This window comes from Amphibalanus amphitrite, unplaced genomic scaffold (genome assembly GCF_019059575.1).
Source record: "Amphibalanus amphitrite isolate SeventyFive unplaced genomic scaffold, NRLGWU_Aamphi_draft 000009F_arrow, whole genome shotgun sequence".
Lineage (NCBI taxonomy): Eukaryota > Metazoa > Arthropoda > Thecostraca > Balanomorpha > Balanidae > Amphibalanus > Amphibalanus amphitrite.
In genome coordinates this window covers 93445-120904 of record NW_024881505.1, presented here as the reverse complement: position 1 = coordinate 120904, position 27460 = coordinate 93445, and the positions used below count along the sequence as shown (strand labels likewise).

At 51.7% G+C, this 27460-nt stretch overlaps 1 protein-coding gene across 9 annotated transcripts in view; it reads left to right on the top strand.

Moving 5' to 3' along the window:
* LOC122379750 overlaps window positions 1-16868 on the top strand; it is a 57427-nt gene extending 40559 nt beyond the window's left edge. For 6 of the 9 annotated variants that reach the window (XM_043362184.1, XM_043362193.1, XM_043362211.1 and 3 more), the window contains 10 exons: window positions 91-267; window positions 716-4312; window positions 5006-5095; window positions 6193-11733; window positions 12049-12138; window positions 12347-12436; window positions 13314-13706; window positions 13969-14151; window positions 14394-14546; window positions 14986-16868. In XM_043362184.1, the coding sequence (XP_043218119.1) occupies window positions 91-267; window positions 716-4312; window positions 5006-5095; window positions 6193-11733; window positions 12049-12138; window positions 12347-12436; window positions 13314-13706; window positions 13969-14151; window positions 14394-14546; window positions 14986-16115 (11444 nt within the window). In that variant the 3' untranslated portion in view covers window positions 16116-16868. The remainder of the gene's footprint in view (window positions 1-90; window positions 268-715; window positions 4313-5005; window positions 5096-6192; window positions 11734-12048; window positions 12139-12346; window positions 12437-13313; window positions 13707-13968; window positions 14152-14393; window positions 14547-14985) is intronic. The other 3 variants (XM_043362241.1, XM_043362200.1, XM_043362222.1) reach the window with 3 other exon arrangements.
* Window positions 16869-27460: the final 10592 nt, after the last annotated feature.

Sequence of the window (27460 nt, the reverse complement as noted above, 5' to 3'; positions counted from 1 at the left end):
ATTAGGGATCTATGTATCTATTTCTGGCGAAAGCACGTCTTCTCATAAAGTCACAAACTATTTTTAACGTCATTATTTAATATGTTACAGACACTCGTGAACACCGCACTCCAACGAAGGGCGAGCGTGCTCCCGTCGTACGTCGTCCGGACAACCTCCGACCGGAGGGTGATTTCCCGGACCGACCTCAGGACCAGGCGCCTAAGGGGGAGCGAGCCCCCGTGGTGCGCCGACCAGACAACCTCGTCATGGAGGGAGAGTTCATCGGTGAGTTTGAACTCATTTGAGCGCGACATCATGTGAAACTCATCAATTGTTGCTAATTTTTAATTGACCTAACTCCTATCCAGAGAGTGCTTGTAACACACTAACATCTCATTGTTACCAACGTGATGTAGTAGATAAACCACAACTTGATATTAGACCATTACTGCGCAACGCGTGCATATACCTAACAAACCAACCTTGACTTATAATATTTTTCTTGTCATTAGCTTCACTGTCTTGTCATTTCTTCTTGTCATATAATATAACATCCATCTTCTTCTCCATGTCTCTTTCTTAAACTCTCTCTCTCTCTCTCTCTCTCTCTCTCTCTCTCTCTCTCTCTCTCTCTCTCTCTCTCTCTCTCTCTCTCTCTTTCTCTCGCGATTACTCTTCTCCGTCGATATATTTCCTTTCATACCAACTAACACTCAATCGTGCATGATTGCAGATACTCGAGACTTTGTAAGTCCACCCAAAGGCGAAAAAACTTCTCTTATCCGTCACCATGACAATCTGATACCAGAAGGAGAGTTTCCTGGTAGACCAATAGAAGAAGCTCCGAGAGGCGAGCGTGCAGCGGTTGTAAAGAGGCCTGACAACCTTAAATCAGAAGGAGACTTTGCCGGAAGACCAACAGAAGAAGCCCCAAGAGGCGAGCGTGCCCCTGTTGGAAGAAGGCCTGACAACCTCAAATCCGAAGGCGAGTTCGCCGGAAGACCAACAGAAGAAGCTCCAAGAGGTGAGCGTGCCGCTGTTGTAAAAAGACCTGACAACCTCAAATCCGAAGGCGAGTTCACCGGAAGACCAACAGAAGAACCCCCAAGAGGCGAGCGTGCCCCTGTTGTAAGAAGGCCTGACAACCTCAAATCGGAGGGCGAGTTCGCCGGAAGACCAACAGAAGAAGCCCCAAGAGGCGAGCGTGCCCCTGTTGTAAAAAGGCCTGACAACCTCAAATCCGAAGGCGAGTTCGCCGGAAGACCAACAGAAGAAGCTCCAAGAGGCGAGCGTGCTCCAGTGGTAAGAAGGCCTGACAACCTCAAATCGGAAGGCGATTTCGCCGGAAGACCAACAGAAGAAGCTCCAAGAGGCGAACGTGCTGCGGTTGTAAGAAGGCCTGACAACCTCAAAGCCGAAGGCGAGTTCGCCGGAAGACCAACAGAAGAAGCTCCAAGAGGCAAGCGTGCTCCAGTGGTAAGAAGGCCTGACAACCTCAAATCAGAGGGAGAATTTGCTGGAAGACCAACAGAAGAAGCTCCGAGAGGCGAGCGTGCCCCTATTGTAAGAAGGCCTGACAACTTAAAATCGGAAGGCGATTTCGCCGGAAGACCAACAGAAGAAGCTCCAAGAGGCGAGCGTGCCCCTGTTGTAAGAAGGCCTGACAACCTCAAATCGGAAGGCGATTTCGCCGGAAGACCAACAGAAGAAGCTCCAAGAGGCGAGCGTGCTGCGGTTGTAAGAAGGCATGACAACCTCAAAGCCGAAGGCGAGTTCGCCGGAAGACCAACAGAAGAAGCTCCAAGAGGCAAGCGTGCTCCTGTGGTAAGAAGGCCTGACAACCTCAAATCAGAGGGAGAATTTGCTGGAAGACCAACAGAAGAAGCCCCGAGAGGCGAGCGTGCCCCTATTGTAAGAAGGCCTGACAACTTAAAATCGGAAGGCGATTTCGCCGGAAGACCAACAGAAGAAGCTCCAAGAGGCGAACGTGCTGCGGTTGTAAGAAGGCCTGACAACCTAAAATCAGAAGGAGAGTTTGCCGGAAGACCAACAGGAGTAGCTCTAAGAGGCGAGCGTGCCCCTGTTGTAAGAAGACCTGACAACCTCAAATCGGAAGGCGATTTCGCCGGAAGACCAACAGAAGAAGCCCCAAGAGGCGAGCGTGCCCCTGTTGTAAGAAGGCCTGACAACCTCAAATCGGAAGGCGATTTCGCCGGAAGACCAACAGAAGAAGCCCCAAGAGGCGAGCGTGCCCCTGTTGTAAGAAGGCCTGACAACCTCAAATCCGAAGGCGAGTTCGCCGGAAGACAAACAGAAGAAGCTCCAAGAGGCGAGCGTGCTCCAGTGGTAAGAAGGCCTGACAACCTCAAATCGGAAGGCGATTTCGCCGGAAGACCAACAGAAGAAGCTCCAAGAGGCGAACGTGCTGCGGTTGTAAGAAGGCCTGACAACCTCAAATCGGAAGGCGATTTCGCCGGAAGACCAACAGAAGAAGCCCCAAGAGGCGAGCGTGCCCCTGTTGTAAGAAGGCCTGACAACCTCAAATCGGAAGGCGATTTCGCCGGAAGACCAACAGAAGAAGCTCCCAGAGGCGAGCGTGCTCCAGTGGTAAGAAGGCCTGACAACCTCAAATCCGAAGGCGAGTTCGCCGGAAGACCAACAGAAGAAGCTCCAAGAGGCGAGCGTGCTCCAGTGGTAAGAAGGCCTGACAACCTCAAATCGGAAGGCGATTTCGCCGGAAGACCAACAGAAGAAGCTCCAAGAGGCGAACGTGCTGCGGTTGTAAGAAGGCCTGACAACCTCAAATCGGAAGGCGAGTTTGCTGGAAGACCAACAGAAGAAGCCCCGAGAGGCGAACGTGCTCCAGTGGTAAGAAGGCCTGACAACCTCAAATCGGAAGGCGATTTCGCCGGAAGACCAAGAGAAGAAGTTCCAAGAGGCGAGCGTGCACCAGTGGTAAGAAGGCCAGACAACCTCAAATCAGAAGGAGAGTTCGCTGAAAGACAAACAGAAGAAGCCCCAAGAGGCGAGCGTGCCCCTGTTGTAAGAAGGCCTGACAACCTCAAATCGGAAGGCGAGTTCGCCGGAAGACCAACAGAAGAAGCTCCCAGGGGCGAACGTGCTCCAGTGGTAAAAAGGCCTGACAACCTTAAATCGGAAGGCGATTTCGCCGGAAGACCAACAGAAGAAGCTCCAAGAGGCGAACGTGCTCCAGTGGTAAGAAGGTCTGACAACCTCAAACCAGAAGGAGAGTTTACTGGAAGACCAACAGAAGAAGCTCCAAGAGGCGAGCGTGCTCCAGTGGTAAGAAGGCCTGACAACCTCAAATCGGAAGGCGAGTTCGCCGGAAGACCAACAGAAGAAGCCCCGAGAGGTGAGCGTGCCCCTGTTGTAAGAAGGCCTGACAACCTCAAATCGGAAGGCGAGTTCGCCGGAAGACCAACAGAAGAAGCTCCAAGAGGCGAACGTGCTCCAGTGGTAAGAAGGCCTGATAACCTCAAATCAGAGGGGGAATTCGCCGGAAGACCAACAGAAGAAGCCCCGAGAGGCGAGCGTGCTCCAGTGGTAAGAAGATCTGACAACCTCAAATCAGAGGGGGAATTTGCCGGAAGACCAACAGAAGAAGCCCCGAGAGGTGAGCGTGCCGCTGTTGTAAAAAGGCCTGACAACCTCAAATCGGAGGGCGAATTCGCTGGAAGACAAACAGAAGAAGCTCCGAGAGGCGAGCGTGTCCCAGTGGTAAGAAGGCCTGACAACCTCAAATCAGAGGGAGATTTTGCCGGAAGACCAACAGAAGAAGCTCCAAGAGGCGAGCGTGCCCCTGTTGTGAGAAGGCCTGACAACCTCAAATCGGAAGGCGAGTTCGCCGGAAGACCAACAGAAGAAGCTCCCAGAGGCGAACGTGCTACAGTGGTAAGAAGGCCTGACAACCTCAAATCAGAGGGGGAATTTGCCGGAAGACAAACAGAGGAGGCTCCAGGGGGAGAGCGTGCTCTAATGATGAGAAGGCCTGACAACGTGAAGCCTGAGGGAGAGTTCACTGGAAGACCGAGAGAAGAGCGTGGTTCTGTTGAGCGTGGTCAAATGTTAGGTGACAGCGAACGTGCACGACCCATCAAACATTCGGACCATCTGATAACCAGTGGATCGTTTGAAGACAGAACAAGAGAGGAGTTCCCTGTCGTTGATAGAGCTATTGCAGTGAAACCTAAGGACAATCTGTATCCTGAGGGGACATTTGAAGGCAGGGTTTCCGGTGAAGCCGAACCTAGAGGAAACCGAGATTCAAACTACCAAATGCCAGACGATTCTCTTTCTGGGATGCATCCAGGTAAGGATACCCGCCTAACACACCTTTTGCCTATTGTTGTGGCTATTCTTTGCATGCATTCTATGAATCGAATCGTTGCTAGTATTCTTCACTATACTTCGCACTAGCTTGAACGAAGATAACTTACTAAATACCCACTGTGCTCGTGTGTGCTCTCTGCATGGCATTTACTGAATCAAACTAGGTTGTTTTTAATCCATACCTACAGTAGGTATAAGTGTTTCACTGTGAAGTGTTCAGAGGTAGATAGAAAACAGCAAGAGAGTTTTTGTTTTTGTTTCATTAGTTTTGCACTGTTACCTCATCGACACACAAAGAACGTGTTTTTTTCTGCGAGCCAAAAAACCCGAGTGGAAATCCTAGCACAACATGTCTCCTGACCCATGTTTGGAAAGCCGCGGTGAGCGCTGCGTTATTCATCAGTTACGTCTGTGTGCCATCGGTCCCCCATAAGGCTGCCGATACTGCTGTGAGCACCATCTGCGACCCCGCTGCCTGTATCTGATGCGACGGCGAGCGACGGGCGCCGCGATACGCCCCCGTCTGCCCGTCACCCCTGGCCGGCGCCCGGGCGCCTGATCGACCGGCGGGCCGCCACGGCACTCGGTCGGCCAGACTGTGCGCGCGCAGCCCGGCACGAACACGCCCCGCAGACGCACCCCTGACACTGCATGTGGCACGTGCACGTTGCAGACACGCGTGAGACTCAGGTGTTGACGCGAGGCGAGCGTGCCGACGTCGTACGCCGCGAGGACACCCTGCGGATGACGGGAGAATTCACAGGTAAGTTTACCTGTATATGTTAGCTACTGCAATAGTAAATGTCATATGGTAACGTCAAAATTATTACGTTTAGAGCTTCACATTCTCGTGAAATCTTTATAAAATCCTCCCAAGTTGATCGCTGGAGCCGCATATTCAATATAGGTATAGCCATCTCTATAGGTGTTCGAATAATATTGTTCTCGGCGCATTCTTTTGAAAACTCTGTGACGAAGAGGCAGTTTTGAAATTTTACATTGTGATTTTATGGTTGGAATATGTTTTGTATACGGTTTGTCATGGCCCCTCCCTCAAAGCAAAACTTGAGGGACCATAATCAAAGCCGCCACAAAATAATTTATAAGACACACTTATAAATGCAACAAACCTAACATTCAACAGTAATGCAATTTAAAACATTTTTAATACATTTTCTTTTGATTTCTTCCCATGCAAAGAAAAATACCCAATTTTATAGTAAAATTGTCCCAACTTCAGTATTCGGACCTTTCAATGATATAGTTCCTTCACAGTTTCTAACATTCAGCCTTGAATAAGGCTAACTCGAGGCGACCTTACGTATTTCCAAAACAGATATCAATAAATACCAACAATGTCGCTTGCAATGCAATAATACGGCACATCAAAAGCCATAACATTAACATTTCATCTAAATCACAAACCCGTCTATTTAATTTCAACGGACGTAACATATAACATCATTGTTCGTTGATTGACGTAAAATTAAGCGCAAACTGACAAGCTGTGTATCGAATAAATGCACGCGAAAAATGCTACACATTTGACCGGACTCGCCCATATCCTTAGTATGGAAATATTCACGAAAAAAACTGTAGGGGAGAGGAGGTAGATGGAATACATTTATATTTCATTAATCAGAACATCAACATATACAAAACAATGATCGCCAAATGGTGCAAAAGCATTTTTGCTTAAGTCGCAGCACCTCTCGGCTCTTACGTGCTCTCACCCGTAAGTAAGGAGGCTGCATTGATAACCTCTAGCCGGGAGGTTGAATCTCATTAAAGTTAATCAGTTTTCACAAAAAAATGCAGCTCTTATTATTCATGCACACACTCCCACCCTCAATGTTTCAGATACCCGAGAAAAGACGGTGTACACGCATGGGGAGCGTACTGACGTGGTACGCCGTGAGGACAACCTCCGCATGGAGGGGACATTCGAGGACCGACCACGGCAAGAGGCGCCGCGCGGTCAAAAGGCGCTCCCCTACAAGTACAACGACAACCTGCGACCTGAGGGCGAATTCACGGATCGTCGCCCTGAGGACGCGCCAAAGGGAGAGCGAGCGCCTGTGGTCCGACGTCCAGACAACCTCACTACAGAAGGAGAATTTGTGGACACTCGGGAGCAGTATACACCCGTGCGCGGAGACCGAGCACCAGTGGTCAAGCACCCTGATCATCTGAAGATGGATGGGAAGTTTGAAGACCGACCTCATGAGGCAGTACCGAGAGGCGAACGTGCTCCCGTAGTCAAACATCCAGACCACTTGAAGATGGAAGGGCAATTTGACGACCGCCCTCGAGAGGAGGCTCCGAAGGGTGAAAAGGCCAGGCCATACAAATACAACGACAACTTGAAGCCAGAAGGAGACTTCACCGACAGACGTCCCGAGGAAGCGCCTAAAGGAGAAAGGGCGCCTGTTGTCAGGAGACCCGACAACCTGCGACCAGAGGGAGTTTTCGAAGATCGTCCTCGCGGAGAAGCACCGAAAGGTGAGAAAGCAACACCATACAAGTACAGAGACAACCTGAAGCCAGAAGGAGAGTTTACTGATCGTCGCCCCGAGGACGCTCCAAAAGGAGAGAGGGCTCCTGTCGTCAAACGGCCCGACAACCTCCGGCCTGAGGGCGATTTCGAGGATCGCCCGCGAGGTGAGGCTCCTAAAGGTGAACGTGCAGCCCCATACAAGTACAGGGACAATCTGAAGCCGGAAGGAGAATTCACAGATCGTCTCCCGGAGGAAATCCACAGGGGTGAGAGGGCTCCTGTGGTGAAACGGCCAGATAATCTGAGACCAGAGGGAGATTTTGTGGACCGTCCCCACGAGCAAGCACCAAAGGGCGAAAGGGCGACTCCATACAAGTACAGGGATAACCTGAAGCCAGAAGGCGACTTTACAGACCGCCGACCTGAGGATGCACCCAAGGGAGAGCGGGCCCCTGTTGTCAAGAGACCTGACAACCTTCGCCCGGAGGGCGATTTCCAAGACCGTCCTCGTGGTGAGGCTCCTAAGGGTGAGCGTGCAACGCCGTACAAGTACAGAGACAACCTGAAACCAGAAGGCGAGTTCACTGATCGACTCCCAGAAGAGGTTCACAGGGGTGAAAGAGCACCAGTTGTCAAACGACCCGATAACCTCCGCCCGGAAGGTGACTTTGAAGTTCGTCCTCGTGGCGAGGCACCCAAGGGCGAACGAGCCACTCCTTACAAGTACAGGGACAACCTAAAGCCTGAGGGTGAGTTTGCTGATCGTCGACCTGAGGATGCACCTAAAGGCGAACGAGCCCCCGTTGTAAAGAGACCTGACAACTTAAGACCTGAAGGTAACTTTGAAAACCGTCCCAGAGAGGAAGCACCGAAGGGCGAACGAGCGACTCCTTATAAGTACAGGGACAATCTCAAACCCGAAGGCGAATTCACAGACCGTCTTCCCGAGGAAATTCACAGGGGCGAAAGAGCGCCAGTAGTAAAACGGCCAGACAATCTGAAGCCAGAAGGCGACTTTGCAGACCGTCCTCACGAAGAGGCCCCCAGGGGTGAACGGGCTACTCCTTACAAGTACAGGGATAACCTAAAACCCGAAGGTGACTTTACAGACCGCCGACCTGAGGATGCACCTAAGGGAGAGCGGGCCCCTGTTGTCAAGAGACCTGACAACCTTCGTCCTGAAGGAGACTTTGAAGATCGTCCCCGTGGCGAGGCTCCTAAAGGTGAGCGTGCAACGCCGTACAAGTACAGAGACAACCTGAAACCAGAAGGCGAGTTCACCGATCGACTCCCAGAAGAGGTTCACAGGGGTGAAAGAGCACCAGTTGTCAAACGACCCGACAACCTCCGCCCGGAGGGCGACTTCGAAGATCGCCCTCGTGGCGAGGCACCCAAGGGCGAACGAGCGACTCCTTACAAGTACAGGGACAACCTGAAGCCTGAGGGTGAGTTTACTGATCGTCGACCCGAAGAGATCCATAGAGGAGAGCGTGCTCCAGTCGTAAAGCGGCCCGATAACCTACGTCCTGAAGGGGACTTTGAAGATCGCCCGCGTGGTGAGGCTCCCAAGGGTGAAAAGGCGACGCCGTACAAGTACAGAGACAACCTGAAGCCAGAGGGTGAATTTACTGATCGCAGGCCGGAAGAGATACCTAAGGGTGAACGAGCCCCCGTAGTAAAGCGACCTGACAACTTAACAATGGAAGGCGAGTTCGTTGATACACGTGAGAAGCACACACCGGGAAGGGGAGACAGGGCACCTGTAGTGAAACACCCTGATCACCTAAGAATGGATGGCAAGTTCGAAGACAGGCCAAAGGACGTCGCTCCAACCGCAGAGCGCGCGCCCGTTGTGAAGCGGGTTGATAATCTCATGATGGAAGGGGAATTTACTGACACCAGGGAGCGAACAACCGTGACTCGAGGGGAACGGGCAGATATTATTCGTCGCGAGGACAATCTGCGAATGGAAGGGACATTTGAAGACACACGAGAGCTTAAAACCGTCACTCGAGGAGAACGGGCTGACATTGTTCGAAGAGAAGACAACCTACGGATGGAAGGACATTTCGAGGACCGTCCGCGTGGAGAAGCTCCCAGGGGAGAGAAAGTCAAACCTATCAAACATGGTGATAACCTTAGACCAGAGGGTGATTTTACTGACAGACGTCCCGATGAAGCTCCTAAGGGCGAAAGAGCTCCGGTTGTCAAACGACCCGATAACATTGTAGTTGAGGGAGAGTTCATTGACACACGAGAGAAAATGACCCCGGGAAGAGGCGATCGAGCACCAGTAGTTAAACATCCAGATCACTTGAAGCTGGATGGCAACTTTGAAGAGCGTCCAAAAGACCAAGTACCAAAGGGAGAGCGTGCTCCTGTTGTCAAACACCCGGACCATCTTAGGATGGAAGGAACGTTTGATGATCGTCCCCGCGAGGAGGCCCCACGAGGCGAAAAGGCAACACCATATAAATACAGGGACAATCTGAAGCCAGAGGGTGACTTCACAGGAAGACCGACAGAAGAGGCACCAAAGGGTGAAAGGGCTCCTGTTGTCAAACGAACAGATAATTTGACAATGGAGGGCGAATTTGTCGATACAAGAGAGCGAACTACAGTGACCCGCGGTGAAAGAGCCGACATCATCCGCCGGGAGGATAATCTCAAAACAGAGGGGAGGTTCGAGGACACCAGAGAATATACAACCGTTACCCGTGGAGAGCGTGCCGAAATCGTCCGAAGGGAAGACAACCTCCACATGGAAGGCACGTTCGAGGACCGTCCTCGTGGCGAAGCCCCGAAGGGAGAGAAGGTTCGTCCTATCCGCCATGGCGACAATCTTCGCCCAGAGGGTGATTTTACTGGTCGTCCTAAGGATGAAGCACCTAAAGGAGAAAGAGCTCCTGTTGTGAAACGTTCTGACAACCTTACGGTTGAGGGTGAGTTTGTTGACACCAGAGAAAGAACGACGGTAACTCGTGGGGAAAGGGCAGATATCGTCCGCCGTGAAGATAATCTAAGGACAGAAGGAAGATTCGAAGACACCCGTGAAGTGACCACGATCACCCGCGGTGAGCGGGCTGAAATTGTTCGCAGGGAAGACAACCTACGCATGGAGGGGCAGTTTAATGATCGTCCGAAAGAGAATGCTCCGAAAGGCGAAAAGGCCAAACCAGTCAAGCACGATGACAATCTAAGACCAGAAGGAGAGTTCACGGGTCGCCCAAAAGATGGGGCCCCTAAAGGAGAGCGCGCACCCGTCGTGAAACATCCTGACCATCTGAAGATGGAAGGCGACTTCACAGATGGGAGAGATCGCCACTCTCCCGGTAGGGGGCAGCGGGCGCCAGTTGTCAAACACCCTGACCATTTGAAATTGGAGGGAGATTTCATGGATCGTCCCGACGAAAAGGCACCAAAAGGTGAAAGAGCCCCAGTAGTAAAGCACCCAGACCATCTAAAAATGGAAGGTGATTTCACTGACGGCCGAGATCGTCACGCACCAGGAAAGGGACAAAGAGCACCAGTGGTCAAACATCCTGATCATCTGAAGATGGAGGGAGAGTTTGCTGATCGCCCAGATAAGAAGGCACCAAAGGGCGTGAGAGCTCCAGTTGTTAAACACCCAGATCATCTGAAAATGGAGGGCGATTTTACAGACGGCCGTGACCGGCATGCGCCAGGAAAGGGACAACGGACGCCTGTCGTGAAGCACCCAGACCATTTGAAGATGGAAGGCGAATTCATGGACCGCCCTGACGATAAGGTACCAAAAGGCGTCAGAGCACCTGTTGTCAAACATCCTGACCATCTAAAGATGGAGGGGGAGTTCGCCGACCGTCCAGACAAGAAAGCTCCCAAAGGCGTAAGGGCACCGGTTGTGAAGCATCCTGACCATTTGAAAATGGAGGGAGAGTTCGCTGATCGTCCAGACAGCAAAGCACCGAAGGGCGTTCGTGCTCCTGTTGTACAGCATCCTGATCATCTCAAACCAGGGGGCGAGTTCCTGGATACGCGCGATAAACAGTCGCCTGGTCGTGGAGATCGCGCACCAGTTGTGAAGCACCCAGACCAGCTGAAACTGGACGGAGACTTTGCCCAGCGACCCGCAGGAAAAGCGCCGCAAGGTGAGCGAGCACCTGTTGTCAGACGAGAGGATAACCTGACCATGGAGGGCGAATTCACGGACACACGAGAACAAACGGTGGTGCGTCGGGGCGAAAGGGCTGATATCGTCCGGAGAGAAGACAATCTTCGAATGGAAGGTAGCTTCGAAGACACGAGAGAACGTAATAAGGTGACTCGCGGGGAGCGAGCAGAGATCGTTCGAAGAGAAGACAACCTCCGAATGGAAGGTCGCTTTGAGGACACAAGAGATCAGAAGACCGTCACTCGAGGCGAACGGGCTGATATTGTCCGCAGGGAAGATAACCTCCGCATGGAAGGTCGCTTTGAGGACACAAGAGATCAGACGACCGTCACTCGAGGCGAGCGGGCTGATATTGTCCGCAGGGAAGATAACCTTCGCATGGAGGGCAAATTTGATGACACCAGGGAGCGCACCTCGATAACGCGCGGTGAGCGGGCCGAGATCGTGCGCAGAGAGGACACTCTGCGGATGGAGGGCGACTTCCAGGGTCGACCTCGCGGCGAGGCCCCGCGTGGTGAGCGTGCACCACGAGTTGACCATCCTGATAATCTAAAGCCAGAGGGCGACTTCTCGGGGAAGCCGCGCGAGCAGGCTCCGCGCGGTGAGCGGGCGCCCGTGGTGCGCCACCCGGACCATCTGCGCATGGAGGGCAAGTTCGAGGACGGCCGCGAGATGGTGACGGTGATGCGCGGCGAGCGGGCCGACGTGGTACGCCACAGCGACAACCTGCGCACCGAGGGCTCCTTCACAGGTCAGTGGCCAGCGGCACCCACGTGCATTGTTGTGGCTTTTAGCTACTTGAAGCTAGTTACTTTTCTTATCGTCATCCCAGATTGCTAAAAAATAACATTTCACTGAAAAAAAAAAACAATGAATGGTGGACACTGGATAGTGAAATGCATAAGTTGAATTTCCAAAATTGTTTCATACATCAAATGACTTTTTTTGTAAAAGAGTCAATTTCACGACAATGTAGGTACATCGTGGTACGATCGTCTATGCTACGTTTACCTCGTTTTCACTTGTCAGAGTGATATAATATCAGATATCTGCTGTATTGTTACAGACACCAGACAGAAGACAACGGTGAAGCAGGGATCTCGGGCGAGCATAGTCCGCCATGAGGACAACCTCCGCATGGAAGGAAAATTCAACGGTGAGTAAACGGACAATTGAAGTAGCATTGAAGAGCCATGCAGTTGACATGTGGTTTATTCTAAATGCTTTGCTGCATTTGTATTGCTTTCACAGTGCACTCAACATTTTTGTTGTTTAATAAACAGCACTACAATGATCTTGTCCGTCTACAACTAGGCACATGATGCACAACATCGAAAGTAAGTGACATCTCTTTCTGTTTGCAGACGGAAGGCAGAAGACGCTTGTCAGCCAGGGTGAACGTGCCTCTATTGTAAAACATAAGGACAATCTGCGAATGGAAGGCCAGTTTGAGGGTGAGTCACTCATGGACCACAGTCGCCTGTTTTTGTTATGACACGATGCACGCACAATTTCGTCTTGTGGACTTTGGTGATTACCTAGGAATGCCTCGGAATTATGATCGTCACTAACTTTTGGTTTGAGGGTTTCACTCACATCTCACAATGCCTGTCTTTAATTATTCAAGTCTGTCGATTTCATCCCGTGTCCCATTGTTGGTTTTCGTTTTATACGTCGATAGAGACCGTACCTACACTAATAAATTGTCCTGAAAAGGTTGGACAAGTTTAAAATACTCATAAAAATCATTACGAAAATATTTTTTCCTAGCCGGAGCTTCGTACACAGTTCTTTTCCCTGTTCTGTTTAAGAAAAGACAATGTTTGAACTACCTCTAGATAATGATTGAGAACAGTGAACTACCCAAAACCAAAGACATCAAACACATAAAACTTTTTATTTTTCCTGATTTGTATCTTCATTAATATCTCAATCTTTGGGCTAAGCTATAATTTCTTTCAGCTTCGTACCTCTTATTTCATACAGCTTGGATATTGAATGAAAACTTTGGATACTCCTGAGGAAGTTTGAATATTCATAGTGCTATGTGCAGTGGTTACCTTTTTAAATAGGTAAAGTGACATGTAAAAAATATAATGGCTCACAATTAACTGACGTCTCACGTCTAGTTCTTCTTAGCACTACCATGGTCACTCTGAAATATCTAAACACTAGCATTCCCCTAAAACTAACACACCGGTACTGTTTTTAGTGACACTCCCTACCACTCCCTGTCTTCTCTGCCTGTGCACGTCGTGTCACGCACTCACCTGTCTCTCTCGCTGCTAACCATGCTCGCCATTCTCACTAACACGACTGCGGCTCGCGCAGACTTGCCGGCCAGCCCGGAGTCTGGCGTCGGCGAGCGGTCCTCGGCCAGCGGACCGGACCGGCAGTCCCCGGAGAGCCATCGGTCGTCGGCAGGCCTCCCCCGGTCTCCGGCCGGGTCCCAGAGCCGGGGCTCTCCGACGGACCGGCGCTGGTCCTCGGGCGAGTCGTCCCTGGACTCCGGGGCGCCGACCACTCGGTCCCCGGCGGACCAGGACCGCCGCCGGTCCTCTGGTCAGTCCGGCCGGTCCGCCGCCGTCCGGCCCAGGGATAATCTGCGCGTGGAGGGAGAGTTCCAGGGCCGGCGCGCCGACTCGCTCGTCGTCGTCCGCGGCGAACGGGCCGAGGTGGTGCGCCACCAGGACAATCTGCGAGTCGGAAGACAGCTATTCGCCGGTACTGGCAGCCGCCTCTGCTCCTGCTGGCCCCGCCGGCCGCGCTCCGTGCGACTCTAAACGGCTTAGTCGCTCAGTTTATATGTTGCAGTTTATATCATGTTCATTTGCACTCGCATATTTATGTTGCCATGAATTTATTTTACTATGCTAGCTTCTTCAGTTAAACATCTGTGTACGTTTCGTTGCTATGTTTCGTCCCCGACATCGGTCCTCGGCCGCCACTGGAGTGTATCGCTGACACCGCTCGGCCGCCCGTGCAGAGCGACAACAGAAGACCACCACAGTGACCGGTGAGAGGGCCGAGGTCGTGCGACACACCGATAACCTGACGGTGGGAGGCGGAGACTTCAGCGCACCGCGCACCCCGACCGCGCCGGCCGCCGGCGAGCGGGCCTCGCCGGTCCGGCCGCAGGACAACCTGCGCATGGAGGGACAGTTCTCCGGTTAGTGGAACGATTCGAGCTAGTCTACAACGACCGCTGCAAACGAGCGAATGCAGGCCAGCTGCTGTATATGGCAGAATCCAACAGCCTGGTTGTTTTGTCTCATTTTACTTATCTATCTGTTTTGTGATTCTTTCATTTTTTTAGACTGTATCTTTATCAATTTTGTTTTGTGTTTGCTGCACCTTTATGTTCAATGTTCGTTCCATTTACGTTGTTATTTTGTGTTGGCGGCCGCGCAGACACCCGCCGTAAGACGGTGGTGAAGCAGGGCGAGCGGGCCGAGGTGCGTCGGCGCCAGGACAACCTGAAGCTGGAGGGCGAGTTCGTGGGTCGCGAGCAGCGCACCTCCCAGACCACAGTGGTGCGCGCCGCCGGAGTGCCGTCAGGAGCAGGTACGGCACCGCGGCACCGCGGCCACCAGGCTATGTAGGACGGTCGACACGCATCAAATTTGACAGTATATTGTAAAACAGATCTCTTGACATCTCTTGATGTCTTATCCTTTTCGAACAAATCACACTATGTAATAAAGGGACCCAATCTGAACGATTCACTTTGTGAGTATGCACTCCAGTAGTCTCACTTATGAATCACGTGAGCACAATGCACATTAGTTTTGAATCACGTGAGCATGCTAGTTGGTCGTAATATGCACCAGGAACACGAAAAACACCTTTTTCTCATGGCTTCGTTTCTGAGTACCTCTTGCCGCGATAAAATCCCGTAATTGTGCTAATAGTTAATTGCTAAACGTATGTCAATCTAATAGCTGATACGAGTACGGCAAAGTGTCGCTAGCCCTGACCTTCATGTTTGGTTGTGTGTTCTCAGCGGTGTCGACCAGCCAGGGCGACTTCCAGCCGTTCAAGACGGTCAGCAAGCCGGCCGGCCAGACGGTGCAGCAGAGCCAAACGCAGCAGCAGTCGTCGATGAGCGTCAGCCAGCAGGGTGGCGCCTCCTCGCGCACCGAGCAGCACTCGTCCAGCGCGCACCTGGAGCAGCGCAAGGTCTCCAGCTCGCAGCAGCAGTCCTCGTCCACCGCCCGGAGCTCGCAACAGGTGGCGCAGCAGCGCTCCGCGTCCAGCAGCCAGCTGGAGCAGCGCAGCATGTCGGCCAGCGAGCAGCGCGCCATGATGTCCTCCAGTCACACCGAGCAGCGCGTCACGTCGGCCGAGCAGCACTCCAGCTCCCAGCAGCAGACGGTCAGCAGCAGCACCAGCAGCAGCAGCCGGCAGATCCGTGACTCCTCCGCCCACCGGCGCGCCACGCGACACAACACGTGGACACGCGACGACACCGAGCGCGTCAAGGCGGTCCGTCAGGCCGACAACCTCACCCTGGAGGGCTCGCACACGTTCGAGACCAGCTCGGGGAGGCGCGGGAAGGCGCGGATCCGCCCGGAGACGCAGCCGGTGGCCGGTGCGCGACCCGTGGGTGTCCAGGAGCCGCGCACCTCGCCCGACAAGCAGCCGGCCGCCGGACAGCGGCCCGGCAGCGGCGAGGGAAGCGACCGCGCCTTCGCCGGCTCTCTGCGCAAAGACGAGCAGAGCGTGAAAAAGTGGGCGGCCAACACCCAGCAGCGCGCTGGCAGCTCCTCGGGCGTCAGCAGCGCCCTCCAGCAGAGCAGCGCCAGCAGCAGCGCGGTGCAGCAGCAGCAGGTCAGCAGCTCCTCGGTCCAGCAGCAGCAGCAGAGCTCCAGCAGCACGCGGCGCGAGTCGCGCGTCTCCAGCAGCACGCAGCAGACTGAGCAGCGCAGCCGGGCCGTGCGCAGCTCCACGCAGTCGCTCGGCATCTTCCACGGCGACTACGACGTGTTCAAGGACAAGTCGGCCTCCAAGAACCAGTCGTACGCCACCTACAAGCCGTGCCCGGCGGCTGTGGTCGACTCGCCCATGTCAAACCTGCGCCCGGTAGGACAGACGCACGACCACAAGTACTACATGCCGAAGGTCAGCGACTAGGGAAACTCGATGCGATTTTGTGATAATGTGTGACGCGGGATGTCGCTAGGACCGCTCTCGGCGACAGTCAGGGGTCTCCCTTAGCTCCTAACATCGCCGAGTGCTGTCCGACCGACCCGAATAAGGGCCAGAGCTGATAGACCAGATGCGTTGTGTTCCACGGAAGCGTTCGTGATGCGAGGTCCGGAGGAAGGGTGGGGGCCGGCGCCGGGCACTGCCGGCTTCCCTTACCCGTGCGGTGCCCGCCCGCCGGCCCCGGCCCGTCACCGTGACCCGGGTAGAGACAGGCGGCGCCATCGACGAGCGTCGTCGCTTTCGTCACGCGCTTCGACGCTCGTTCGCTGCATGTGATAGACACGCCCCGAACACCGTCCACGCGTGAGGCCTTTCCACCGCGCCGGGCCGCCGGCCTGCGCATTGTGATGTCGATTGGACCGCGGATGCATGAGGGTGGCGAGGATGTGTAAAAATCAAAGCTGGATATGTTTTTAGGCAGCGATACTAGTGCTAGTATTTTCCAAGGTATTGTCTTACTAATTCTGACTCGCTTGTGGTTATGGCAACTGATGTCCAATGAACTAATGGCTATTTATACAGCCCTTGGCGAGTGTGAATGCGTTTCTCTAACTAGCTAGTGATGCAGAAATGCTCATTTATGTTTTGATGATATTTTCGAGGTGAAAATACATTGCTTTATGTAACAACAAGCTTTTAATAACGTGAATCTATTTAAATACACGAGTCATAATACTACCGAGAAGTTTGGTATTTTCCGAATGTGGGACTAAACGAATACATACCCAGCTCAGAAAATGCAGTATCTTATGACACTAGCCATCATTCACAAATTACTAGACAAGGCTCAACGTTAAAAATACGCAGACAGTAAATACGCTAACACCCTAGTCCCTACCTATCCACGACATGGAAAATGACACCGACGTTTAGATAATTACACAATTATACAGATAGGCGGATAAAGAAAGACGGTCTGGGACGCTGTGGAGGCGGGGCGAGGCATACCCCCCCAAAAAAAAACTCAAAATTCCAAAAACTCCACGGCATTCGATTCCTTACCCACTTCTCTGCAGTTCTACTAGTACACAGGCTTTTTTTCTAATAAAAACTGTTTAGTCTCCTTTATTTTCCAGAAAGAGCCCTCATTTTCAAGGATTTCAGGCGCTGCGGGGGAAGGCGGGGGGACGTTTGCTTCAAATGCCCCCGGGATCCGCCATGAGTGCAATCAGAGGCGGATCCAGGATTTTCTTTGACCAGGGGCCAATGGTATGAAGGTGGCCTAGTTTCGACGTACCCCCAGGGGCAGTTCAAGACTTGGGGCGCCTGTAGTGAAAAAATGCGGACTTCTTTCTCCCTTCCTCCGAAGTTGTTTATAGCTATATGGGCATAAATGCGGGAGCCGGGGAAGAGGGACAGTGGGGGCAGCCTTCCCACACAGCTCTGGGGCCGTGGGGGTGCTGCCCCGCCCAACTTTCCATTATAGGGACAGGAACCGTAGGGGCAGCTCTTCCTCCCCAAATTAGTGGACGTGGGTCACAAAGGAAACCCGAATGGAAGAAAACATTAAAGTAAAAAAATCCCCTTTTACCTGGCTTGACAGCTCATGTGGAAGATTTAACCGTCGCCCGTATTGGTGTTTTGCCAGCCTCTAACGTATGGGAGGGGGGGGGGGGTCCGTTGGACCCTCCTTGCCATTTCGCCCCTGATTGAGCTAAAGCTTCGCGGAAACAATGAGCGTTTTGCGGAGATACTCACCATTCAGCGATGTCTCCCGTCTCCGTGCCAGACAGCAGTTTTGGCTGCTTGCCGCGCTTGGTGCGTCTGTGGTGGAACGGGGTCGGGGAACTGTTGCCCGTGACGAGAGGAAGCCGATGATGCCCAATTTTAACCCGCGCCCTGCTGGGGGTCCTGGATTTCCACGCCCTGCTGGGGGGGGGGGGGTGTTTGAACACCCCCCCTTCTAACTCGGCTCCTGGGCCACGTAGCGATACGCGGAAGGCGGCGTTCGAAAGAGCGTCAAAAATAATGAGGAAATCACTTCGGTCAATTTTTTGGTCAGGTCAAAGGTCAGGTCACCAGAGGTCATTGAAGGCAAAATTTCGCCGATTTCCAGGTCGAATGTCGACAATTTCCAAGAAGCCAACGCATAACTCGGGAACCAATAGAGCTACAGCGCCGCGGAAAAGCGCATTCGATAGCCCTATTAACGCCCTTTCTGAGCAATTCTCTCAGATTTGACCTAACGCCAACGGTTTTGCCTGCAGGGGGCAAAAACTGCAAAAATAGCCGATTTTTTCGGAAACAGTTTTTCTGCAATAACTTTTGACCCAAGTCATGTACGAGCTTACTTTTACCGGCATCGTGTTCCTCTCGTCAAGACGCATCGAATGAACTATAACTTGACCTTGAAAGGTCAACTTGAAAATTTGACCTCAGGTCAAGGTCATGACCTGACCGGAAAGGGTCATGTTGCATATCAGTCGATCCGTATCGTCGAGCTGAACACATCTAAGGCGTTTTCATCGCTCTAGCATGCCTCTATCAAAAGTTATTTGCGAAAAACTGTTAGATACCATTCGTGACCTAAGATGACCTCAGGCACAGACTTCTCTATATATGGACTGTGCGCTGATTTGGAAAATCAGCATTGGAGGCCCAAATTTCTGAAGCCGTAATATGAACCCATATGTTGTAACACAATACCCTTTTATTGTTTCCTGTCGACAGGCTGAATTTTATGTAATATATTTTGTTTTTGTACTATCTATTGCTCGTAGCTCAGAATAAGAAAGGCTTCTGGTCGATATGAATCTGTATTGGAACATCATTTCACGTTCATCGACACCCATTGATGTCCTCATGTCAAGTTCATCTCACATTGCACCAGTGGGCTTGAAAATGGCGTTAGTCCATTTTCACCGCGGGATCCAGCGAGAAAGGGTGGCTATCATCCCTTTCTTCTTCCCCCGTGTGCTGGATTGTTCACATCTCTGACATGACTGGCTACAAACTCGCGCGACAGTGCACCGACCGCGCTGGTGGTAAAGGTTGGCGGTAATGCCGATGGGGGACTTTACGGGAAAATGTGTGTCTGCTGCAACGGTGTCTTCACTGTTCTTCTCTGCTACCCACTTTTTCGCACCACGCATCTACACATAGTCGCACTTTCACACATTCGCACATGCGCATCACCAATTGCAACGTAACCCTCCGTCTGCTCGTTTTCCACTCGCTGCTGAATGATAAGGCGATAGCTCTTGTGACGGTCGTTCCCATCACGTTGTCATGCTGTAGCTATTGTTGCTTTTATTGTGTCCCTTCGTCCCATGGAGACGTAGCCGAGCAGCTCTGAAGGGACCTGTGGGCGGCCCCCAGGGCCACCACGACGCTGCCGCTCCGCACCTCCTCCATGTTGGGGTTGATGGTCGCCATCAGGCGATGTCGGGTGCCCATCAGAGCCGGGCACCGCAGGAGGACATGCTTGGGCTGTCCGCCTCCTCTCAGCAGACGGGTAGAGTGCGGCTCTGCATTGTCGGTCGTCGCACTGGTTGCACCCCGACAGCCAGGAGGGCGCCAACCCGACTCTGTGGCGCCATTGGGAGGAGCTTGTCCAGTGGCCGGCGCGGAGCTGGTGGATGTCTACCGCCGCTGGCCGGTCGCCGCCGGCAACGGTAGGCGGGAGTCGATCCCCGTCAGCTGGTGGAACCAGCCGGCTGGCCAGGCCCCGACGGTGCGAGCCCTCGCCACTCTGGCGGCGGCCCAGTGGGCCTTCTGGACGTCTATAAGGATTTGTTTTTAGTCGAGTATGTTTGCCTTCTTGGCGATGGTGTCGGCCCTCTCGTTGCCTTCCAACCTGCATTGTGAGGGCACCCACTGTAGGTAGACCAATAGGCCTCCAGCTGTCAGTCCCCAGAGGGCTCTCCAGATGTCCACTCCGAGCGAGGAGTGCTGAGCGGCCCAGCCACCTCGGATGGCGGCGAGGGCGGACTGCGAGTCGGTGCAGGCTACGATGGTGTCTTCGGCGTGCGGCGGGTTCTCCAGCAGCTAGGAGAGAGCAGCTCGGAGGGCGACCATCTCAGCTCGGAAGCTGGAGCACAGGTAACCTGCCGGGGCGCGGATCGAGTGCTCTTCCCCGTTCGGCCAAACGATTAGTGCCCCCGGCGCCTCCGTCATATTCTGTAGCTCGTTAGTTACAGTATGCTCTTCGCCCTTGGCACATTTCTTGGCTTCTTCATCAAGAATGTCCACAGCTGGCCTAGAAATGGTGACCTGCCAGTTTCCTGAGATATCCAAAGTAGAAGTTCCTGTAATAACAGGCCACCACCGGCACAGATGTTTGCCCCAGCTACTTATACTCCAATCAGTCCTATGCATCTTGTTTCTGCTCCACCGCTACTTTTTCCGTCCGTTCTTCGCAGACTGGCGTATTCTTGAGCTTCCCGATCCCGATGCAAGTTTTGCGGTAACATTTAAAAGCGGCAACCTTCATCGTTTAACATTGATGCGAAGGGTACGAATTCCATCATTTTATCGAGCATTCTTCCGAGATGATTTGATCCAGACCATAATGAACTACAACCCCATACGACACACTGGATAAAGTTCATTGTTTGATTGAATAAGCTTACTTCTTTTGGATGTAGTGGCGTATCACTGCCATGGGTATGGCATTATTTAGCGCGGCGTAGCTTCGAACTGCAATGGCGAGTTGTTCTTTTCACATTAACTGCTGGTCAAGTTAAGTCTTTGTAGCTCCTTTCAGTGAGTCTTTTTTTCTCCAGAATAAAATAAGGCTCTAGGCATTATAGGAAGTATGCTGAGACTGGCGCCGTCGATAGCGTCCTGTTTTTCTTCTTGCTGTGTGAGTCTCACAGGAGTCAGTGTTTGCAAAAGTAAACTTGCAAATCTGATTGTCCTCAGCGTTATCTCTTATCTCGATTGATGGTTTCGTCTGTGAACATTTTTTCCTTTTAGTTATACGGGAGGCTAAAAAGTTGCCTTTTTGCTAGAAACTATGTTTCGTTTCACATTTTGCTTGCCCTGACTCTGGCTTGACACCCGGAATGGCATCTTCGCACCACACGTTTTCTGATCCGGTCGTGATGAGGTAGTGATCGATAATATTCTTTCCTTTTTTGACCATTTTTTCGGGCTATTTCTTACTTATTTTTACTGCTTCTTGTGGCCCTATATAATGTATCATTATTTCTCAAAACCCTTTTCAAAACCAACGTAAATGACTAGTTCCGACAAATTAGCAACGACAACCAACAATGCAACCAACATTCAAAAGCAAGAAAATGCGCGCAAAGTACGGCTGCATTTGTGAAGTATATACCTCCAGCGTGAACAAATGGCTAACTGAACGAGAAAACATGTTCTCATTTATATACATTTATTTCTTATTTATTTTGAATTCAACAAAAAAAATGTAATCCGACAGGTAGATAAAAGTATGGGCTATCCTATATCCAAATTTGTAAATATTCTGACACCCTTTTCATTGTAAAAAGATGGATAAAAGTGCACTTATTTTTGGGCCTCCAATGCTGATTTCCCAAATCAGCGCACAGTCCATATATAGAGAAGTCTGTGCCTCAGGGCATAAACAGGGGTCACGGACACCATTTTGATGTTCAGTGTGTCTAAACCACCTGTAATTCAGTGTTTGGGAGTGTTTATAATGTCTTTCGTCCAAAGGAGGCGCATTTCAATTTTCTCCCATTGACTTATAATGGGGAGGTCGCAAAATTGACCTGACCTTAGGTCATCGATATCAAAATTCTGAGATATACATTTTGTACATGCTATTGCTCTGAGCAATCGCTGAAAGTTTCAAAGCGATCGGTCACTCGGTGTAGCTATAACAGACATTGAAACTTTTTATGAGGTGAGGTCACTTCAAGTGACCTGGTGACCTGACCTTGAATGACCTTGGTCTGAAATTTTCACAACATGTGTAGAATTGATGTATGATAACACCCCCCCCCCCCCCCAGCAGGGCGCGGGTTAAGGTCCTTGGTCATTGGTTAACCTTCCAGGTCAGGTCAATGACCAAAAGTCGGGAAAATCGGGACCTGTTAGCAGTTAGAACATCGTAAAGCGTGGCTTCTATGTTTCTTATTTCAGGGTGCCTATCACGAATACCAAATTAGTTTTGATCACAGATGATGACTTCATGCATTTAGGCCAGGTCGGGTCAGGTCAGGTCAGGTAAACCAGTAGGGGTCCTGCCGGGTACCTATTCTTAGTAGGTGTCAACCGTCTCAAACAGCTTCGTAGCATGTTACGAAGGCCTCAAAACTACTTCGTATATACATGTTCAAATGGTCTGCTAAACAACTAGCTTAGAAACATGTAAAACTCGAAAAAGTGTACCGAGGTCATCAAAGGTCAATGACCTTCCGGATGACCTTGACACCCACCCTGATGCATGGGAGCAAGATCATATCACATGTTTGAAGGCTTGAAACCACGAAAAGACTGGAAACGCGCGCGGCTAATGCGAGCCGACATATGCCGAATCGCGATTCCGGCCAAACATGGCCTCGAAAACAGTAGCGGCGGAACACACTCAATTAAGGGGGGGGGGGCACTACCGACTTTTGGTCCCATTCTTTCCATGCAGCGCCCATAGGGCTAATGTTAAAATGCCAAAATCAAAGGGGTGCCCCGGTGCCCTCCCCGTTCCGCCGCCCATGCTCGAAAAGTAGGACTCACAGGTAAAAGGTCATTTGGGTCCGGGTCATGAAATTTTCAGGGTAGGTGTCAAATTGATCAACGCGAGGGTACTGAAAGTTTCATTGCGATCGGCCGCTTTTTACGCGAGTTATTTGCGAAAAACCTTAGGGGGTTGCATCAACTCCTCCCCCTGTGCCGGCGAGGGATATGGGTACCTGAACGTCATAGTCTGAAAATACCCTTTGGTTTTCACATGCTTGTTCAAAGCAAGACGTATTGGCACTTCTCCGAATTGCTTTATAGTGATAAGGTCATGAATCCGCGTGCCCGACCTTCCGGTTCCTGACCAACGATCCGTCGCCATGGTGCAGCGGCCCGACCGGTGGGCACACCGTGGGACGGCAAATGGATCTAGTGATTTTGCCTGATTTCAAAAATGTTACGCAAGAATGAGATGGACGTAGCATAAGTAGGCCAACTTATGCCAACTTCGCAATCGCGGCGCTTCGTGGCGTAGATTTTGCACGTAAAAACTTAGCCCATCACCCCCCCCCCCCCGGCAGGGGCGGATCCAGAAAATCTCCAAGGGAGGGGCCATTAGAAACCAGGAGGCCCCCCATAATCCCACCTGTTGGAGGCCCCATCTTCCCACTTGTTGGGCCCCCCCAAAAAAAAACTGCATCTATTGAGCTTACCTAGCTGTTCAGGCAACATCTCAACATCTGTGCACACTGAAAACCAAAATGAATCTCCTGATGCCCTGATCATTGAAGTCTATACCCCAATTATTCCCTTTTGATCGCTTCATTATACCTATGGGGTATGTTCATGGAATCGCAATTGGCTTCATATTCCCATGATATTCCCTCGTCCTCCATGAATTATTGATTCTCTTAATAAGCTCTTGATATCACCCTGTGAGAACCATATTATGCCATTGATACCCCAAATGATTCTGCATGATTCCGTGCGTATAAGATGCTGTTGATACCCCAGTCGCTGATAGTTATGCCTTTATGATTCTCTATCTATTCTTGCAATATACCCTTTCATTGCCCAGAGGGTATCTTGCCGGAATCACAGGGAGGCTCATATTCCCTTGAGATGCTTTCATATTCTTCTGTTATGCTTCCTTTGCCTGATTCCTTCAAAATACTCTTGATATCACCCGAATAGAACCATATTAATCCTCAATGATTCTTCGTTGGAAGCATCAGGAACGCGCCAAAGGTCCGCCATTTTTCTCCGCCATTTCCGGTGATCAGTGAAGAGCGGTGTTGGGTGCTGTGTGGTTGCGAGTGGTGCCATTTTTAGGCTGGAATTGAGCCCTATTGAGGGTGAGTACCATCCTTAGCAGGAACTCATATGACGATGAAATGCTTGGATAAACGGCCAGCGACCAGTGCCTTGAAGTGCCAGTGCCAGTGCCGGCCAGCGCCCAGACTCCTTCTCTTCGGGGTCGCCCACTACGTCTTCAACCAGAAAGTGTCCCGTGCATCGCGCTCCACGATGTGGTTCATCGTCCACGACATCAATGGGGCTGCCGGCAGAGTCAACAGCGACGGCGGACGCGCTGAAAAAATCTGTCGGTGCTGACAGCATAGTGTGCCCGCGCAGTGAGGTAAGCCCAGTGGCGGAGTGGAGACGGAGTGATGGACGGAGATGATGGAGACGGACGTGATGGCCCGCCCCACAGGGAAAGGGGTCACAAGCGGCATGGGCGGGCCTGTTGACATCCTGTGGCAGCCCCTGGGCTACGTTGTCGGACTTTCTTGAGGTCAGGGAGGGGGAACTCGTAGGAGCCACACGCTCAACTTTTGTTGTGTAGCAAAGGTGGGAAAAACCACGCCATTTGAAGGGGCACCGGTTGTTTTGCGACGCCTTCGTAAGAGGGAACGGTCATCCTAGAAGAGCCAGCGGCGCTTCTCGTGTGTCATGTGTTTTTTACAGCCTGGATCTCAACATGTGATATGGCATTTGTTATATGAGGCGTGTGCGTGACGTATGTTTAATATGGAAAGTACAAATTGAATGTCTCTTGGCAACTAGGAACAGGAAGCTGTGATTTTGAAATGAATGCAGAGGCAGTTGTCTTTCCAATCAATACAGTACGTTTTTCTTATACACACAAGCGTATCGTGGTTGCTGTTGGTGTGGCTGAGCGTCGATGGCATGGGCGGATCCAGGAAGTTCAGAGGAAGGGCGAAGGTGGTTACATAAATGGCGTCTCTTACCTTTGTGTGGGTAAAGAAATCAGTGCGCTAGGTATCTCATGGGGATCTCACGAGGAATAGCATGACCCCGCGAGCCCATCCCTTGATCCGCCACTGCGGAACGAAGCATCAATGGGGTATATAGAGAGCATCAAATCAGCATCAATGGGGTATATAGAGAGCATCAATGGGGTATGTAGAGAGCATCAAAGGAGCATCAATGGGGTATATAGAGAGCATCAAAGGAGCATCAATGGGGTTTATAGCAAGCATCAAAGGAGCATCAATGGGGTATATAGATAGCATAAAAGGAGCATAGATCGGGTTTAGACGGATCATCCGAACTATGCTAGGGGGCATCAAAGGGGCATAGAGGAGAATCATGGGGAATACACTAGGCATTTCGTAAGAATAATGGAGGCATAACCAGATAATCATTTTGATTCCACTTAGCCATCCAACAGGCATATTAGGGTAATAATGTTGGGATATTGGAGGTATCTAAGGCCAAAAAGGTGCTACTTGAAGTATATTACGGGAATAATTGGGGTTTCGTTTTAGACCATTCTCCTAATATCACCCCCCCCCCCCGGAATCATTTTAGTTTTCAGTGCAGGCTTGGAGGCCCTCTGTGCAGGCTAGGAGGCCCTGTAAAAGTGGTCATCTCTGTGAGTATAAGAGACCTCCAAGTTATGAAAAGCTTTACCAATCTTCTAACAAAGAAGTCTTCTCAGCTAGTCTTCTAAGAAATAACTAAGTGGGTAGGTTAAAAAAAACTCATCGGATTTCGGCCACTTTATTTTCAGGAGGCCCCCTTTTCAGCTTTTTAACTTTTTAACTTTTTATTTTATTTTTGAAAAAAATCGGCCAAGGGGGGGGGGCCATGGCCCCCATGGCCCCCCCCCTTGTATCCGCGCCTGCCCCCCGGTGACGGATAAATGTCCCGCGAGTGTGACTTTGCCCCCCCCCCCCCCATTTTGCTAGCGGCTGCGACCGCCAGTGTGTCGGTGCGCAGGTCGCAGGTGCCACCGTGTCCCCGTCACTCACCTGATGAGATGCCGCCGTGGGTACTCGCTAGTCGCCACTCGGAGAGAAAAACGTATTCGCGAAACGCAAACACACTGACACGTCTTCGTCAAAACAAATGATGACAAATTTGCTGCAATTATAAGTCACTTTGAAATGCTCCACTTCTCTCACCCCGCTTCAACACCCCACAGTCCACACTCCACAGTATACAGCACACCCACACACTTCAAAACAAGCTTCAAAACTGTCACACGTTTTGACAGAAGCTCAGCCGCGCGTTGTCATCTGATAACGGGGCGACAACCAATCAGAGAGCGGCACTGAGCGTAACTACTCGCAGCTGATTGGCTGATCAGCCGACGAGCTCGCTCGACACCGCCCGGGGGCATGCATGGTCCGCGCGGTCTGGGTGAAACGAGGCGCTGAATCTCGCAGAAGGCGGGCAGAGAAGTGAGGGAAGGAGGGGTGGCCGGCGTCCCGAGTGACGTTTGTGAAATGCGCGTGTGGAGATTGTGGTGCATGCTAGTGAGAAGTGAGCGTCTGTGGCATGGGCGCCGCCACCGGGGGGGACGGGGGGGACGCGTCCCCCCCACTCTCAGAATGGAAGGGGGACGTCCCCCCCAAACTCATTACGGAGCGAGCGAAGCGAGCGTAGTCTTTCGTAGGTTCACGGAAATTTCTGAGCACGCCGTGGTCACGCTTTTGCTAGGCTTATATCTCAGCAACCACTTGACCGATTTACATGCGATAATTTTTGTAGGGTAGCACTAGATTCATTCCTTCTAACGAGCATCGGACTATTCCCGATGCATGTGAGTGGCCCCATATGCACGTGCCACGTGAAAAACGAAGAGGTGTCAGTTTTGTAACAATTTCAATATCTCGGCAACTACTGGGCTGATTGCGCTGAAAGTTGGCTTCGCATGTAGGTAGAGGTACATACCTATACCCACTAGGCAATGCATATCCATGTGCCACAGTTGGGGTGCTGCTGCACGTGCGCACATGCAGGGGTCGATTCCAGATCTCGAGAACGGCTGAACCGATTGTGCTGAAATCTGATACATGGTTAGGGACCGGTTAGTAGGGTGCCGTGCAAAAGTCAGTTGGGACCCATTTTGCACGTGCGCACGTGCAGGGTGCCGATTCCAGATCCCGAGAACGGCTAGGCCGATTGCGCTCAAATTTGGCACATCGTTAGGGACCGGTTAGAAGGGTGCAGTGCACAAGTTAGTTGGAGGTATCCCCTCGCAATTTCGCACGTGCAAGGCCCACCCCACCCTCTCGCTCGCTCCGTTGGTCGCCCCAAAAGGCGTTTTACTGGTTGTTATCCTACTCGAAAATTGATTTTGCCCTTCGGTCCAATGAGACCATTTCAGAGCCGAAAGTATGAAAGAATTAGTT